General features: G+C 35.5%; 1 protein-coding gene across 1 annotated transcript in view; it reads left to right on the top strand.

The window, feature by feature from the left end:
- Positions 1–2840: 2840 nt before the first annotated feature.
- LOC148940788 (5'-3' exoribonuclease 2 homolog) overlaps positions 2841–20021 on the top strand; it is a 33723-nt gene continuing 16542 nt past the window's right edge. The window contains exons 1-2 of the mRNA XM_089105075.1: positions 2841–2864; positions 11902–12063. Of these exons, the coding sequence (XP_088961201.1) occupies positions 2841–2864; positions 11902–12063 (186 nt within the window). The remainder of the gene's footprint in view (positions 2865–11901; positions 12064–20021) is intronic.

The following is a 20021-nucleotide window of genomic DNA, read 5'->3' as shown; positions in this document are numbered from 1 at the left end:
TTCTCAAAAATATATTTTCTATCTGGAAATCAACTACGATGAACAAAATGGCTATCTCAAAATTTTGATTGGATGTGTTTGGGGGAATGATGGGCATGGGGGGGCTAGTTGCCCTCCAATCATTTTTGACTATCAAAAAGGGCACTAGAATTCTCGATTTCCAATCAAATGAGCCCCCTTTTAAGCTTCTACGACGACCTCTTCCATATGAAGTGCCTCTGGAAAAAAAATAAAACATTGGAGCCGTATGGCCTTTACTATAGGCAACGCTACAGCGTTGCCTCTGAAAGAGGTACTGGAAAAGACAGGTTTTTCTTTCGCATGGAATGATGGCCTTGGACCAGCTAGTCAACAATTACAGTTGGACAGTTTTATCTGATGCATTTGCGGCGTGGAGGAGGAGGGGATGGGCTTGTTGTCCTCCAATCTCTTTTGAATCTTAAAAAGTGAACAAGAACTTTCAATTTCCAATCAAATGAGCCCTCTCTAAAGTTTATACGAGCATCCCTTCCATAAGAAATAATGGGAAGGATTCGGAGAATCCTTAAATTACAACCCTTGCCCTGAGGGCTGTGGGGGAGTTGTCATCCTCAAAGACCTAATTTCCAGAATTGAAACTACGTTTAATAAAATGGCTGACTAGAAATTTTGATTGGATGTGTTTGGGGAAAAGGTGGCATGAGAGGTGGGTTAGTTGCCCTCAAATCACTTTCGACTATTAAAAAGGCACTAGCCCTTTGAATTTCCAATTGAATGAACCTTTTTTGAAGTTTCTACGACACCACCTTCTATAAAAACCTTACATGTCCCCAGGGTATAACTTAAAACCCTTGCCTTGAGGGTTGTTGGGGAGTGTCCTCCTCAAAAACATATTTTCTATCGGAAAATCAACTACGTTGAACAAAATGGCTATCTTAAATTTTGATTGGATGTGTTTGGGAGAATGATGGGCGTGGGAGGGGAGGGGGGGGGCTAGTTGCCCTCCAATCACATTCGACTATTAAAAAGGGCACCAGCCGTTTGACTTTCCAATCGAATGAGCCTTTTTTGAAGTTTCTACGACAACACCTTCTATAAAAACCACAGTTTATAGAATTAGCAGTATGATCATTCCCTATCTCACCCATTATAAAAACCCAGACCGAGGTGCAAGTGCTCCGAAGAACGTAAAAACATAAGCGGCATTAGATCTTTTCACGGGTACACAAGTCAGATTTCTCTTGAGCGCAAAACTTGGCTTCAACGTTGGAACACTAATTTTGAAGAAACTAATTTTAAATTAATTTATTCCAATACATACATAAAAATCGGTAATTAGTAGTGCAATGTTATTATTAGATGTTTTTAGGAATTAAAACTAGGTTTCGAAGTCTCAAGTTGGTTTCAAAGGCATTTTGAGAAAGTTTCTGCCAAAATACGTGTTCCACGGTAATTGGACCGCTGATGGCAGGTCAAATGAGAGGAGCTGTTTGTACGCGCCGATATCAGTATATATATATATATATATATATATATATATATATATATATATATATATATATATATATATATATATATATATATATATATATATATATATATATATATATATATATATATATATACATAAATATATACATACATATATATATATATATATATATATATATATATATATATATATATATATATATATATATATATATATATATATATATATATATATATATAATATATATATATATATATATATATAAATCTGCCCATTTCATGCGAAAACATTGATTGAAAACAAAAGTAGTCTTATCTAGAAAATAAATATCATAGAAAATAAACATCACGACGTAAAAAAAATTATAAACCATCCAGTGGCGGATCCAAACGGGGGGGCGAGGGTTGCCCCCCTATAGTAGTCTAAAGTAGCGTAATTTACCTAATTAACGTAAGTTGGCATTAATTAAACTTTCTCCTAACGTAAGTTTATCGGATTAACCTATTTTGTGCCCCCCCTAAAAAATCCTGGATCCGCCCTTGAAACCATCACACCTATTCCACCAGTTATTAGAAGAAAAAAAATTCCTTATTTTGACAAATTTCATCAACCCCCCGCCCCCTTTTTTTTTATAAAATCCTATAGAGGCTAAGCAGTTGAGTACACTGTTTGTAAATAATAGATTAAGTCATATTTTGTATATAAATTGTCATACCTGTGAGATGGGACACTTGCAAAAGCACTTGGCTGGCTCACCAAGTTTTTTTCTGCTTTCACAATTATGAATGATACAATTTCGAACCATTTCTCATTGATTGGCGCATACAGACTAACCCGCTAATCCATGAATAAGTGGGAGGAGCTTTTTGTTCGCACCGAGAATGAAGACCAGAAAGGATCTGCGATAAACTTACTGGATAATTCTATAAACTGTGATAAAAAACCTTATATGCCCCCAGGGCATAATTTAAAACCCTTGCCCTAAGGGTTGTGGGGGAGTGTCCTCCTCAAAAACATATTTTATATCTAAAAATCAACTACGCTGAACAAAATGGATATCTCAAAATTTTGATTGGATGTGTTTGGGGGAAAGATGGGCGTGGGGGGGGGGGGCTAGTTGCCCTCCAATCACTTTCGACTATTAAAAAGGGCACTAGCCCTTTGAAGTTTTAATCAAATGAGCCTTTTTTGAAGTTTCTACGACAACACCTTCTATCAAAACATTATACGCCCCCAGGGCATAACTTAAAACCCTTGCCCTGAGGGTTGTGGGGGATTGTCCCCCTCAAAAAATATTTTCTATCTGGAAATCAATTACGCTGAACCATCTATTTGGACGTTGGACGAGGAAAAGTTACTTGCCAAATAGATGGCTAACAAAAGTGTTTACAAGGTAAGTTTGTTTCTAGCTAGTTGGATAAAGAAAGCATTGCTGGGGAAAAGTTAATAGTCAACTAGTTCGTAAATAAACTGTTTTCTGGGGCAATGTTTGTTTCTAGCTAGTTGGCAAAATTAAGATTTGCTGGGGAGAAGTTATCAGTCAACTAGTTGGAAAAATAAAGTTTTGCTGGGGAGAAGTGAATAGTCAACTAGTTAGAATATTAATTGTTTTCTGGGGCAATGTTTCTTTTCAGCTAGTTGGATAAATTAAGTTTTGCTGTGGAGTATTTATTAGTCAACTAGTTGGAAAAATTAAGTTTTGCTGGGGAGAAGTTATTAGTCAACTAGTTGGAAAAGAAAAGTTTTGATGGGGCAAAATTTATTGTCGACTAGTTGGCAAATTTAAGTGTTACTGGGGAGAAGCTATTAGTCAACTATATGGGAAAATTAATTAAAAATTCTAAAAATGAGACAAAAATATTCCTCCAGAAAAGAAACAAAGACAGATAAATGAAGGAACATACACAATTTCAAGAGACAGAAGTTGTAACACAATAGTAACAATAGTGATAATTAAATTTGAAAGAACCCTATAATATTAACATATTTTATGCTATTCAGAATAAATTCTAACTATTATTAGTCAACTAGTTGGAAAATGAATTGTTTTCTGGGACAATGTTTTTTTCCAGCTAGTTGGCAAAATTAAGTTTTGCTGAGGAAAAATTATTAGACAACTAGTTGGAAAAATTAAGTTTTGCTGGGGAGAAGTTATTAGTCAAATAGTTGGAAAAGGTAAGTTTCGCTGGGGCAACATTTATTGTCAACTAGTTGGCAAATTTAAGTGTTGCTGGGGAAAAGTTATTAGTCAACTGGTTGGAAAAATTAAGTTTTGCTGGGGAGAAGTTATTAGTCAACCAATTGGAAAAGTTAATTAAAAATTCTAAAAATGAGACAAAAATATTCCTCCAGAAAAGAAACAAAGACAGATAAATGAAGGAACATACACAATTTATGTCCATTAAATGCAAGATAGAAATGAACAAAACTTCAAATATGTATCCGTTTTCCTTAAACAGACAGGAGGAATAACACTCCAAGCTTTGCCAAATTCAATCTCACTTTTGGGACCAGGTAAAAGACTAATTATCCTGGGAATTAAAGCAAAAAATCTCTGGCTTCAAAGCCCAATATATAACTCAAAATAAATCTCCCATTAAGAGGGAGACAGGGAGAGAGTCAGAAGTTGTAACACAATACTAACAATAGTGATAATTAAATTTGAAAGAACCCTGTAATATTAACATATTTTATGCTATTCAGAATAAATTCTAACTATTATTAGTCAACTAGTTGGAAAATGAATTTTTTACTGGGGCAATGCTTCTTTCCAGCTAGTTGGCAAAATTAAGTTTTGCTGGGGAAAAGTTATTAGTCAACTAGTTGGAAAAATTAAGTTTTGCTGGGGAGAAGTTATTAGTCAAATAGTTGGAAAAGGTAAGTTTCGCTGGGGCAACATTTATTGTCAACTAGTTGGCAAATTTAAGTGTTGCTGGGGAAAAGTTATTAGTCAACTGGTTGGAAAAATTAAGTTTTGCTGGGGAGAAGTTATTAGTCAACCAATTGGAAAAATTAATTAAAAATTCTAAAAATGAGACAAAAATATTCCTCCAAAAAAGAAACAAAGACAGATAAATGGAGGAACATACACAATTTATGTCCATTAAATGCAAGATAGAAATGAACAAAACTTCAAATATGCATCCGTTTTCCTTAAACAGACAGGAGGAATAACCCTCCAAGCTTTGACAAATTCAATCTCACTTTTGGGACCAGGTAAAAGACTAATTATTCTGGGAATTAAAGCAAAAAATCTCTAGCTTCAAAGCCCAATATATAGCTCAAAGTAAATCTCACATTAAAAGGGAGACAAGGAGAGAGTCAGGAGGTGTAACACAATGATAACAATAGTGATAATTGAATTTGAAAGAACCCTATAATATTAACATATTTTATGCTATTCAGAATAAATTCTAACTATTATTAGTCAACTAGTTGGAAAATGAAATGTTTTCTGGGGCAATGCTTCTTTCCAGCTAGTTGGCAAAATTGTTTTGCTGGGGAAAAGTTATTAGTCAACTAGTTGGAAAAATTAAGTTTTGCTGGGGCAACATTTATTGTTAACTAGTTGGCAAATTTAAGTGTTGCTGGGGAGAAGTTATTAGTCAACTGGTTGGAAAAATTATGTTTTGCTGGGGAGAAGTTATTAGTCAACCAATTGGAAAAATTAATTAAAAATTCTAAAAATGAGACAAAAATATTCCTCCAAAAAAGAAACAAAGACAGATAAATGAAGGAACATACACAATTTCTGTCCATTAAATGCAAGATAGAAATGAATAAAACTTCAAATATGCATCCGTTTTCCTTAAACAGACAAAAGGAATAACCCTCCAAGCTTTGACAAATTCAATCTCACTTTTGGGACCAGGTATAAGACTAATTATCCTGGGAATTAATAAAAAAAAATCTCTGGCTTCAAAGCCCAATATATAACTCAAATTATATCTCCCATTAAGAGGGAGGCAGGGAGAGAGACAGAAGTTGTAAAACAATAGAAACAATAGTGATAATTAAATTTGAAAAAAACCCTATATTATTAACATATTTTATGCTATTCAGAATAAATTCTAACTATTATTAGTCAACTAAGTTGGAAAATGAATTTTTTTTCTGGGGCAATGTTTCTTTCCAGCTAGTTGGCAAAATAAAGTTTTGCTGGGGAGAAGTTATTAGTCAACTAGTTGGAAAATGAAAGTTTTGCTGGGGCAACATTTATTGTCAACTAGTTGGCAAATTTAGATTTTTCCTTTACAGATGGGCCAAACTTTCCAACTAGATGACTAAAAATTTTTTAATTATAAGGAGATTGGATAGTACCATTCTATATAAGCTTATAAACTAATTTTTTCCAATAGTCAAAGAGTGGATATCCATTTCTTAGAACCTATATATTTACAGAGTATATACCCCCACCCCTCTAATGAGCAAATATATACCCAGAATTTGCATCCTCAATCTAAATATAACATCCATTTGCATCACAAATGAACTTTACTCCCATATTAGCCATGTGGTGGATGTCGCCTCAGGTCATTGCCCCTACAGAGTTTTGAATTCATAGGCCTTTCATAACAATTTGTTTACATCTTAAAATGCACTCACATAGAAATGTAGGCTATTCTGTATTGTCTACAAAATAAATACTATTTTAGTACCTTAATTGACCTGCTTTGCTCATCAAACAATCAATAAAATTAACTTAAAAAAAAACTAACATATGAAATATAGCGTAAATGACTGTAATAGACAAACTGGTTCTTGTCACTTACAAAGTGAAGTTTGGTGAATTCTAATGAAATAAAACAAAATATGATGAAAATACAATACTCCAGTAACAAAATTATGAAAACTACCACAAAGAAATATAGAAGGGGGGCCACCTAGAGTGGATTATATTAAATACATAACCTAAATTACCCTGAACAAAATACCAACTAATTATTTATTTAAAATTTAGCTATAATGTAGTTTCCCAACAAGTCAAAGGTTATAGATAGCATAAAAATGGGTATTGTCTCATAAAAATTCTTGAGTGTGTATTATATAATGGACAAGTACCAACAAACCTGTACAAGCACTTCTGACTTTTCAATTAGTAAATGAAAATCAGCTAAAAAAAATAATAGTCAAAACAAGTCTTTCCTTAGCTTGACCCAAGTCTTACACTGTTTCTAACAGTACTTTTTACCATAAATTGCAGCTTAGAGCAATATAAAGATTTTTCTAAATAGTTTTCAGTGTTGTTTTCAACCAAGTCTGCAGTAACTGTATCATCAGAGAGTTTATTTTCCAATCATTGACAATTCTTGAGGAAAAGTATTGAATGCAGACTCTGGTTATATAGACTGCTTTACAAGTTTCAGCGTTTGACCTCTTGCCCATATATAACAAAAGAGTATGCACTATGTTATTTATTTTTTTGTTTTTGTAGCGGAACAGTTCTTGAGGTAGTGCTGCATAACCATATAGTTCTACTGAATAAACTATGCACTAACTTTATTTTATTATGGACTGCATATATGTTACAGATTTATGTACTGCATAACTATTAGTTTAACTAGATCAACTGTATGCTAACTGTATTTTCTTATGGACTGCATATAGGTAGTACTGCATAACCATTAGTTTTACTAGATAAACTAAATACTAACTTTATTTTCTTATGGACTGCATATATGTAGTACTGCATAACCATTATTTTTACTAGATAAACTATATGCTAACTTTATTTTCTTATGGACTGCATATATGTTATAGACTTCTGGACCATATATGTAGTACTGAATAACCATTAGTTTAACTGGATAAACTATATGCTAACTTAATTTTCTTATGGACTGCGTATATGTTATAAACTTCAGGACAATATGACGTGTTTGTAGGGAGGGGGGGTAGCTGCCCTCCAATTACTTTGACTCTTAAAAAGAGCACTAGAGCGTCTGATTGCTAATCCAATGAGCCCCCTCCAAAGTTTATATGACCATGCATTCTATAAAAACCTTATATGCTACCAAGGCATAAATTACAACCCTTGCCCTGAGGGCTGGGGAGATTTGTTATCCTCAAAGACATAATTTTAATACCTTTCAAATACGTTGAACAAAATGGCTATCTCAAAATTTTGATTGAGAGTGTTTGGGGAAATGATGGGCGTGGGAGGGGGGGGTATTTGCCCTCTGATCATTTTTGACTAATCTAAAAGGCACTAGTCCTCTCCATTTCCAATCAGATGAGCCCTTTCTGAAGCTTCTACAACAAAACTTTCTATAAAAACCTTATATACCCCAAGGATATATTTTACAACCTTTTTACTGAGAGCTATGGAGGGAGGGTTGTCATCCTCAAAGACATAATTTCCAGACCTTTCAACTATGTTGGACAAAATGGCCATATAAAAATGTTTAGAGAAATGATGGGCATAGGGGGGGGATTCTCCCCCCAATTACTTTTGACTCTTAAAAACGACAATAGCACTCTCAATTTCCAATCGAATGAGCCCTTTTTGAAGTTTTTACTACAACTTATTCTACAAAAAACCTTATATGCCCCAGGGCATAACTTACAACGTTTGTCCTGAGGGCTGTGGGGGGGGGAGGGGGTTGTCATCCTCAAAGACCTCATTTTCAGAAATTTTAACTACGTTGAATAAAATGGCTATCTCAGAATTTTGATTGGATGTATTTGGGGAAATGGTGGGCGCGAGAGGGGTGTTAGTTGCCCTCCAATTACTTTTGACTATTAAAAAGGGCACTAGACCTTTCAATTTCCAATCAGATGAGCACTTTTTGAAGTTACTACAACAACGCTTTCTATAAAAAACTTTTTATGCCCCCAGGGCATAACTTACAACCCTTGCTCTGAGGGCTATGGGGGGGGGGGGTTGTCATCCTCAAAGAGATAATTTCCAGAACTTTCAACTACGTTGAAAAATGGCTATTTCAAAATTTTGTTTGGAAGTGTTTGGGGAAATGGTGGGCGTGAGAGGGTGGCTAGTTGCCCTCCGATCACTATCGACTTTTAAAAAGGGCACTATCCGTTTCGATTTCCAATCAAATCAGCCCCTTTTCAAGTTTTTATGACAACCCTTTCTATAAAAAGCTTATATGCCCCCAGGGCATAATTTACAACCCTTACCCTAAGGGCTGGGGGAGGGTTAATCCTAAAAGACTTAATATCCAGAACTTTCAACTACATTGAACACAATGGCTATCTCAAAATTTTGATTGGATGTGTTTGGGGAAATGGTGGGCATGAGAGAGGGGTTAGTTGCCGTCCAAGCACTATCGACTATTAAAAAGAGCACTAGCCCTTTCAGTTTCTAATTGAATGAGATCCTTTTGAAGGTTTTACAACAACGCTATCTATAAAAACCTTATATGCCACTAGCGCATAACTTACAACCTTTGCCATGAGGGGGTTGGGGGGTTTGTCATCCTCTAAGACATAATTTCTAGAACTTTAAACTACACCAAACAAAATGGATGTCTCAAAATTTTGATTGGACGTGTTAGGGGAAATGGCGGGGGTGAGAGGGGGTTAGTGGCTCTCCAATCACTTCTGACTATTAAAAAGGGCACTAGCCCTTTCAATTTCCAATCAAATGAGCCCTTTTTTACGAAACGCTTTCTGTAAAAACCCTATATGCCCCCAGGACATTACTTACAACCCTTGCCCTGGGGGCTCTGAGGGGGTTATCATCTTCAAAGACCTAATTTCCAGAACTTTCAACTACGTTGAACAAAACGGATATCTCAAAAATTTGATTGCTTGTGTTTGGGGAAATGGTGGACGCGAGAGAGGGTTTAGTTGCCCTCCAATCACTTTTAACTATTAGAAATGGCACTAGCCCTTTCATTTTCCAATAGAATGACCTCTTTTTGAAGTTTTTACGACAACGCTTTCTATAAAAACCTTATATGCCCCCAGGGCATAACTTATTACCCTTGCCCTGAGGGCCGTGGGGGTTTTTCGTCCTCAAAGACCTAGTTTCCAGAACTTTCAGCTACGTTGAAAAAATGTCTATCTCAAAATTTTGATTGGATGTGTTTGGGGAAATGGTGGGCGTGAGAGGGGGGTTAGTTGCCCTCCAATCACTTTTGAATATTAAAAAGAACACTATCCCTTTGAATTTCCAAACAATTGAGCCCTTTTTGAAGTTTCTACAACAACACTTTCTATAAAAAAACCTTTTATGCCCCCAGGGCATAAATTACAACCTTTGCCCTGAGGGATGTGGGGGGAATGTCCTCCTCAAAGACATAATTCCCAAATCTTTCAACTACGTTAAACAAAATGGCTGTCTCAAAATTTTGATTGCTTGTGTTTGGGGAAATAGTGGGCGTGGAAGGGGTGTTTGTTGCCTTCCAATCATTTTCGGCTATTAAAAAAGGCACAAGCCCTTCCAATTTCCAATCGAATGAGCCCTACCACTGCAGTTACTATAACTAATGACGCTAAGGGTAATAAGGTGAAACTTTTAGGAATTGTTTAGGAGGAATTTCAGTTAAATCAAAAAACTCTAACTCAAAAAACTCATAGACAACATCACTCTATAATAGCCATAAATATCATTGAAACTTTTAAAGGAGCTAATTCGATTCAAAATTAAAAGTTCTGGTGCCCTTTTTAAGAGTAAAAAGGGATTGGTGGGCAACCATTCCTTCTCTCAAGCCCATTCTTTTTCCAAACGCATACAGTCAAAATTTTGAGTAACCTATTTTGTTCAGCATAGTAGAACGGTCCAGCATCTTTGTTTTTAGGGATATTGGGTATGTACACCCCCCACAATTACGCAATTGGACCATTATGCTTTGAAACTAAATGTTGCTTTAAGCTAAATGAAAAGGCATTTTGTTTGTGGTTGCCAATAAGACACATCAGCAATATATCAAGAACTACTGGGGATATTAAGTAGAAACTTTTAGGGCTACTACTATTGCTACCCCTACTCTTACAATTTAAATAAACAGAAAGAGTGTAAATGTATCTAGATTGTCAAAGAGCATTGATAGAATCTTTTGGAAATTATATTAAGGTCTATTTTCAGGTCAACTTAAGGAGTTATAAATTAAATTAACTTACATTAATTAGATTAAAAAGGAGCTATTGAATTAAAGATGCTGTTTGTGTCAGGATTACAAACTTTAGGAAAAGTTTCTAGAACAGGTAATTAGCAACCTAAACTATGGATTGCAATAGCAAAAAACCAAAAAGATGTAAAAAATGTGAAAAAGACTATGGCAATAAAAAACAAACAGAAATGAATTTAAAAAACTTTCTACAAAACAAGTTTTTCTAAGAAAAGTAAAGAGCTCCATTAAACCAAAATGTGCAGAAATAGAGTCAAATAATCGTCAAAGCGTTTAGAAATCACAACAAATAGCCGATTCGAACTCAAAACGAGCAAAAATTAGCATGAGTAGGGCTGATATCCCGCATGCCTTCTCAAGACCAGAACACAACTTGTGCGTTACTGAAATAAGTACGTTTTAAATGTTTTTAATTTTTTTACTTTCATAAATAACAAATTATCAAAAACTTTAAAGATTAAATATTAGTATATGTCATTTAAACTGACAATCCGGTCATTTGTTTTTTGTTTTTTCAGTAAAGCGCAATGTATTTTCTGGTCTTAAGAAGGAGTGAGGTTATCAGCGTTACTCATGTTAATTTTTGCTCGCTTTGTGTTTAACTCGGCTATTTATTGTAATTTCTTGTCGTTTTGAGTTATATTTATTTATTGATAGTTATTTGTGGTAGTTTTATGCTTGGAAGATTGTTTGACTTGGAAGATTATTTCTGGTAATTTTTGGCTTAATGGAGATTTTTTAAATTGATTTCAGTAAACACTGGACAAGAAGGTATTATTTTTAAGGAGCCACGTGTATAGAAATTTGTTCTGATGTGAGAGGAGGTACGGAACATTTTTAAAAAAATACTAGTTGACAATATGTTTTTTTACGCCGAATTTTGTTCTAGTGATTTGTTCTAGATTAGTGCATAATTTTTAGTGTTGTTCATGCTGAATTTCTTGAATTTTGGAGTCTGGTAGCTCACATAATTTTATTAGTTTCAGTATTGGATTTTTGGAAATACTTGCATTTCTTGAATTTCGGAGTCTAAAAGCTCACATATTTTTATTAGTTTCAGTATTGGATTTTTGGAAATACTTGCTTTAAAAGGTTTTAGGTCTTCCAATCATTATAGATACTCTTATTGATAGAAAATCTAGCTGTTTTTTACTTGAGTGTCCATCAATCTTTAAAGTTAAGAGAGTTTAGAAGTTGAATAAAACTGAACTTTATTAACCAAATTTCAAACGAATCCAGTTCAGTTTAAAATTGGAATGGTTTTCACAAAACTAACATCCCTAAAGTATTCGTATAAAAGGGTAGGATTTTGCTTATTTTCTCTTACCGTTTTTTCAGGTCTTTCTTTTTTTGTTCTTTGGTAATGATTTTCTTCCCCCTTTATCTTATTTGGCAATTGGCAACTTGTATGGCAAAGATGGTGCTGATGATGCCAATGCCAAAGATGATGCCATGGACAAGCTTGTTGAATTTCACAGAATCTCTGTTAGTGAGAACAAGGTAAGTAATTTATTTATTGGCTTATAAGGGCTGTATTTTATTGAAGCATTTGTTTTTCGTTTATGTCAGCCTTCAGGAAAAAGAAAGGTTTTTGTTCCTGTTGATTTTAGATGGTCATTATATAAGCGTTTGCTTGTATGCCTTGTCATACGTGGATGGTAAAAATGTGTTGTGTCTAACTTTTTCAATTACCTATTTGAGATAAAAAAAATAGCACATGGTCGATTTCAAACGTTAACCATACGATTTGTTTTTTTTTTGTAGATCAGGGCACTCCATATAGAAGTCGTCTTAGAAACTTCGGAAAGGGCTCATTTGATTGGAAATTGAAAGTTCTAGTGCCCTTTATAATAGGCGGAACTGATTGGAGGGTAACCATCCCCCCACCTATTATTTTAACAATATCCATTTTGCCCAGCATGATTGAAATTGCCAGTAATTAGGCTCTGTGAGGATGACGACCCCACAGCCCTTAGGGCAAGGGTTGTAAGTTATGCTCCAGGGTCATATAATGTTTTTATTGAAAGGGTGGTTGTATGAAGTTCGGAGAGGGCTCATTGGCTTAGAAATCAGAGCTCTAGTGTCTTTTTTAAGAGTAAAGTTGAATAGAGTGCATCTAGCCCCCCCCCCCCTTCATCATCTCCTTTTTTTTCTCCAGATACATCCGTAGAAATTTTGGGGTAGCTATTTGTTCCAATAAACTCCAAAGATCATAGAACAAGGTTCTTGGGGTTGACACAACCCTCCAAAATCTTAGGGCAAGGGTTTTGCCTTGGGGCATATTAGTTGTGCCCTGGGAGCATATAAGACTCTTATAGAAAGGGTGGTTGTGCAAACTTTAGGGGAGACTCATTTGATTTGAAATTTAAAGTTTTACTTCCCTTTTAAAATTCAAAATTGAGGGAGGGCAATTAGCCCCCCCCCCTTCGTGACAGCTTCTTTCCCAAACTTATCGGATCTTAATTGTAAGATAGCCATTTTGCTCGTAATCACAATAGTCCAAAGAGCAAATAACAGTTCCCTCAGGATGGACACAAGCTTCAGAGCCTAGGGGAAAGGGTTGTAAAGTATGCCCTGGGATATATAAGGTGTTTTTGGAACGAGGGGCTGCATAAACTTTGGGTTGGACGAGGCTCATGTTATTGGAAGTCGAAAGTTCTTGTGCCCTTTTTAAAAGTCAAAAGTGAATTGAGGAGAACCCTCCCACAAGTTTCTCATTCCCCAAAACATATCAAATCAAAATTTTAAGATAGCTATTTTGTTCAGCATTGTTGAAAGTCCAGTAATTATGCCTTTGGGGATGTCAACCTCCCCACAATCGTCAAGACAAGAGCCGTAAGTTAGGCAATTTGTTCATTGTTTTCACATAGTATATGTAGTTAAAAAAGGTAAGAATTTTGGAACTTTACTTTCCAAAAAGACGAAGGGTCTAATCTAAAGAAAAGGTCTTGAACTAAATCTAAAGACTTTATTTGTATGCGGAAGGTCAAAAGGGCGTAACTCAGGAATGACTGAGCATATTAATTTAGAACTTGATAAGGTACTGAACGGTATTTGGAAGAAATGATGAAGTACATCATTAAAATAAGGCAATATTTGCATTCTACTACAACTACCGCCGCTACTACTGCTATCACTACATCGCTACTACCACACTTCTCTATTTATTATAATGAGGGAAAAAACCAATTAAATTAAAAGACACTATGTGCGTGTACATTGTAAAAAGAGCGCATCTCAAGAGTTGATTTGGGTATTAAGTTGGAACTGTCAAAGATTGCTAAAAAGGGGAAGATTATCTGACAAAAAGCATTATGTGAGCGTTACTACTAATACTACTGTCAGTACTATATTTATTACTACTACTACTAATTCAACTATTACTACTACTTCTAAAGGCAATACGTTAATACTACTGTTGCTTCTAGTACTACTGCTATTACTATTAACATTACAACTAGTAATACCAATATTACTACCTTGACCACTATTACAACTATGCCTAAGAGTATGAAGGTGAAATTTTCAAGATTTTTTTCGGGGGGGGGGGGGGTGATCTAAATCAAAGCGCACTGTGTGTACACAGGCTTTCAAAAGGGCATAATAGCAATATCTTAGGTTTTGTGTCTGAAGTTGAAACTAACAGGGCTTGTTTTGGGGGATATTTAACTAACCAAAAGAAAATATTTGTATTCCTATTCTAATGCTTCTCCTCATGCTACTACTACTGCTACTAAAGCTAAAGTTAATACTATCAATTCTGATGCTACTACTGCTACTGCTGCTACTAAAACTAAGGGTATTAAGGCAAAAATTTGGATACATTGAAACTGTATGGAACCAAATCAAAACACACTATGCTCACACAGGTTGTAAAAACGAAATGTCAAAAATACTTCAGGAAGGGTTAATGGAATTGAGTTTAAACTTTCAGCGTGTGTTGAAGGGGATGTTGAAGAAACCAAAGATACTATGTGCATACTACTGCTAATGCTACTACAACTATTGCTACTACGCAAGCTAAGGTTGTTAAAGTGAAGCTTTCAAGGCATATTAATTCAGATTTTGAATTAATTCAAAAGTTTTAGTGCCTTTTTAAGAGTCAAAAGAGATTGGAGGGCAAGCAGCAATATATTTAGAACGACCGGGGATGGTAATATGAAACTTCGGTGCTACTACTATCACTACTTCTGTTCTTATAATTTATATAAACCAAAAGATTTAAATATATCCAGGTTGTCATAGAGCATAAATATAATTTTTGGAGGAATGATATTATGTTCTTTTTTCGGGTCAACTTAAGAGGCATAAAATTAAAGGAAACAGTTCTATTTGTGTCATGATTAAATGTTTGTAAAAAGTTTTTCCAAGATACAAATAGCAAGCCAAACTAAGAGTCTTAATAGGAAAAAACCGAATAGATTGAAAATATTCTTTTTCCACCAATTAGACTATGTCAATAAAAAAAGGAACAGAAGTTACTTCAAAAACTTATTTTCACAAAATAAGTTTTCAAAGAAAAGTAAAGAGCTCCATTATACCAAAAATGAGCAAAAATAAAGTCAAATAATCTGCCAAGATTAAAACTACCACAAATCTGACAGCCCTACTGTCAGATTAGGGCTGACAATTTCCATGTCTTCTATACACCAGCACATAACTTACACTTAACTGAAAAACTTATTTTGAAGGTTTTCACTTTTTGACTTTATTAAATTTTTTTTTTAACTTTAAGGAATAAATATCGGTTCATGTAGGGGAGAGAGGGGCGATACCGCACGGGGGCGACTCCGTACGTTTGACCTGTCGTCTAAAGTTTTTGAGCTAATCCTTTCAAAAAATTCCCGCTAGATGCCCTTCATGTAACGCTCATTTGCCGCAAGTTTTAAATTTTGGAGAAAAGAGACAACCGAGAAAAGAGGTAAGGAAGTTTTTATATGCTTGCTGGAAATTCTGACACTTGTAGTATTGGTCAAATATTTTCTAAGTTTTTGTAGCTCTTGAGCCGTGAGTTAGCAGGATCAGACAAGGTATATCCCTGCTATTTGCATGGTAATTTTCATCAGTAAATATCAGGCCGTTATCTATGAAAAAAAAAAAATTCAAAATGGCGTCAACATGGGGTAACTCTGGAGTCCGGACACTTTTGTGGGGGTGATTCCGGACATTTTTCGTGGTGTCCGGTTTCGCCCTGTACTGACGGAAGTCTTTCATAAGTTGGAAAATGGAACTATGTGTAGCTGGAAGCAGAATATTGGTAAAATTGACTGTATTCCTGTCGTCCTATAGAGAAACTGAAGTGATTTGTTTTGACTATCAAACTTTGTTTTCAACATTTACACTTAGACAAAAGTTATCCCTTGTCTTACAGCCTAGCCTATTTAAACACAACTACTCTGTGTAACAATCATTAGTTGCGTTCGTTTTCACCGTTCGTCGTTCTTAGGACTAAAAAGATTTTCTCGGTTTTACTCTTAAATTGCGTTTTATTTTGCCGTTCTAAGAACGTCGTTTTAACTGACAAAACGGCTTATAAGAACTTTCCTTAGCCAGATAAAATTTCAACGCCACAGATAAAATTTCAGTCAACCAGCACAACAAAAATGGAAGATATACTCGTGAATGTAGCAAAACATGCAATAGAGTTACTAGAGGAAAGTGACTGTTGAGTGACTGTTGCACCGTTCTATAGAGTGCAACTGGGCACTCTTGCTTTTGAATGCTTATGAATGGGCATAGACATTAGATTAGTTGAAATAGGGGTGCAATCCTAAATAGTGGACTCCACATAGGGACACATGTTAAGAAAATATTTTTATTCCATAATATGGACAATAATCATAGTTGTGGCACTTAGCCTAACACTTAATCAGCCAAATGTCCTTTCTAAATTTTTAGCTTAAGACGTTTGAACAATTGAACATATTCCTAAGGGTATTAAAACCTGGGCTTAGCTGGAGTTTCTTAGTATTAGTTGTAATCTAAGATATCTAGAAATTCCTCCCATTATTTTTCCAAGTGATCCTTAAGGAATTTTTGTAAGTTTGGAAAGCAATTTATCCCAAAATGCCTCCAGAACTTTCTGAAGATTTCAAAACTGTCCCACATATACGAAAAACAAATCACTACCATTTTTTAGATGAAAGACACCATCAACAAAATCTACAAAATTAAATATCAATAAACTTGTTTTCCGTCATTTTTTTTTTTATTTTAAAACTTGGCGCCCAAAAATAAAACTAAAGTTGTTGAACTGAGTATGAGGCTCAGTTCGTCGTTCTAAGAACGACGGTACTAAGAACGAAGAACGGCATTTCAAAGAACGGCTTATAAGCGAAACATTTCATAGAACGGCGAAAACGAACGGCTTAATTGTAAAACCGAGGATTTGATTTCCATAGAACGACGAAAACGAACGCAGCTATTGTCTTGAATCAAAGTTGTCCAAGATTAAGTCTGCCTATTATTTAGATACTTTGTTCCAACTTTAAAATCCTATGTTCAAGATTGGACAGCATTTTCTATGATTTGGGTACGCTTAGCCTTTAATTTCTATCCGAAATTAAGGTGTACTTTTGACTGTCTATGCGTTTAAAATAGTCTCGGCATGTCACTGTTTATGGCAAAAATATTCAAGCTAATCTTAATCGAATATTCTTCAATACTTTCTAACAGGTGTACCAGTAAACCTTACCCCCCCCCCCCCCACCCCTCCCTGTTTAAAATACATACTCTGAATTGTATACATTCAATGGATTATTGTCTTATATATTATAATGTTTAGTTTTATAATGTATATGATTGGAACTTATAATTAGACAGTGATCATTCAAAAGGAGTCATGTGAGATTTATATAAGCTTAGATTTACAGTACATTTTCACAGCTATGCAGATCAGTTCAATTCACTTTCACCCATCATATTTAAAAAAATACTTATTATTAAATGATTTACTATTATGTTGAACAATAAACATTTATTCAATGCCTACTTATATCAGAAAGATAAACAGTAGCGTCTAAGGCTGTATCCAAGGGGGTAGAGGGTTTGAAACCCCCCGAAATGTTTGTCCGACTTGTAGAAACGTAATAAAAATGAACATAAACAAATGATTGATGTGGTTTGTTAAAGTTTTTTTGTTTAATGTTTTGTATTATAATGTAAAACTAAACATTACGCTGCCTGCATGCATCTTTCCATTCTATGCCTCAAAGCACACCTCAAAGCATGGCGTGACCTTTGTTAATTTCCATGTTGTTCTCTTCAGGTTCTGACGATTATAATTTTCTTTTACAGATGGTTCACACCTACATTCGAAAGGGGAGTGGTCCTCCTGATCCAGAATTAGTCAGGCGTGCTGTTATTCAATTTTATACATGGGAAGTTGTCTTTCCGAGCAACAGCAGAAGGATTTTCCCTGAAGAAGAGTACGCTTGTGGATGCCGTGAAACGATACAATGCAAAAATGCAAATCCTCGAGCAGAGTGGTGCTAGTGGTAGCAATTTTGACAATGACTTTGTTCAGGAGAGCACTAAGCTCGTTTTTACTTCCAAACAAGAGAAAGAGCTTGCTGCATACCTCGATAAATGCTCACTACTTAACCATGGGCTGACTCCCTATGCAGCAAGAAAGTTAGCCTACCAATGGGCAATAACATTGAAGATAAAATTCCCATCAAGCTGGAAATTGAATGAGAGAGCAGGAGTGGATTGGCTAAGAGGTTTCATCAAGCGGAACGCCAGTTTGTCTATCAGAAAATCCGAAAATACAAGCCAGGCTCGTGCTGCCGGCTCTAATGCCGTTGTAATTGTTGTCTTCTTTAGAAATCTTCAGGATTTATATTTTCCTCCTGGTCGAATTTGGAACTGTGATGAAACAGGAGTACCCACAGTTGTTCAGGCCCCAAAGGTGATTGCTAAAAGGGGAGCAAAACCGGTGGCACAGACTGTGTCAGTAGAAAGAGGGGAAAATACCACAATGCTATGCTTTGTATCTGCAATTGGTCAGCCAATTCCACCAGTGTTTGTTTTTCCATGAGTCAAAGCTCCAGAAAGGATGTATCGGGATGGACCACCAGGATGCATTGGCTTAGCCCATCGCAGTGGATGGATGACTTTGGACAATTCCCTTTGTTCCATGGAACACTTTCTAAAAGAGGTAAAACCCAGCAAAAAAGACCCTGTTTTACTCTTGTTTGACAATCATGAAAGCCATATTTCAGTAGAATTAGTTTCCTTCTGTAAAGATAACGGCATCCACCTCCTAACTTTTCCTCCCCATTGCTCCCATCGTCTCCAACCCCTTGATGTTTCAGTGTATGCACCATTGAAGCATGCAATCAGGGAGTCATTTGACAATTGGATGCAATTAAACCCTGGTCAGAGAATTTCAATACATGAAATAGCAAAATTGTGCAAGTATCCCTTTCTGGAAAAGCTAAATCCTCAAAACATCACAGTTGGTTTTGAGAAGGCAGGAATTTGGCCTTTAAATCCAAATGTGTTGACAGAAGTCGATTTTCTGCCAGCTGAGGTGACAAACCGCCCAGATCCACTTGAACAGAATGCCCCAGAAACTTCCAATATGGATGATCCTCACCCTGGTTTATTTTGTGATTCATCTCCTGTCATGATGGGTCAACAGCAGTCAAACTTGCCTACGACAGTAACTCCTGAAAGCATCAGACCATATCCACAGGCAAAATGCAAGTGTGGCCGCGCAAAAAACGTAAAAAAGGCAAAAGTAGAATTCTGACAGAAACACCAGAAAAAAGAGCACTAGAAGCAGAGACTGAGCTAAGGCTTGCTAAGAAAAAGAAAAAGTCGCTAAAAAAGTCAAAGGTTTCACTCATTGCTGACAAAACTAGAGACAGCATTTCAGACATAGATATACAGCTCAATGACAAGTCACATGACGAGTCTTTACATTGTGGTATTATCAATGATTTTGAGACAGATGAAGAATTATCTTGTCGAAATTTTGAGCTTGTGAGGTTTACGGTTGGAAAGAAGCAAAACTCTGCTGTTTACTATGTTGGTGAAATAGAAGAAATAAGTGGCAGAGTAGCAAAAATAAACTACTTGCGCAAGTCCGGTAGGAAGTTCATCTTCCCTGAATGTCGAGATTGTGCAGAAACTGACTTTCAAGACATTATTATGAAGCTTCCCGCACCGGTATCAGCAGGAGGAACTGGGCAAACAGCCAAAGCTCTTGTATTTGGCTGTGATTTGGCCCAATTTCCTATACGATAAATTTAATGTTACATTTAACTTGTATATTATCTGAATTAAATGTTAATAATATCTGAATCAATAATTACAAGCATTAATTAATGAATGTACGGAAATGCCCCATGTGTGTCTGAAGTAACCCCCTGGTTGGGGTGACTTTGGACACTTGAAGAGGTCAAACATTTTTGGGTCTCACCAAGAACCAACTTGATGGATGTCATTGAAAA

The sequence above is a fragment of the Artemia sp. Qi Xiang Cuo genome, chromosome 19 (assembly GCF_049724085.1).
Source record: "Artemia sp. Qi Xiang Cuo chromosome 19, ASM4972408v1, whole genome shotgun sequence".
Lineage (NCBI taxonomy): Eukaryota > Metazoa > Arthropoda > Branchiopoda > Anostraca > Artemiidae > Artemia > Artemia sp. Qi Xiang Cuo.
Note: the sequence above shows the minus strand (reverse complement) of the source record. Positions and strands in the feature narration are given on the sequence as shown.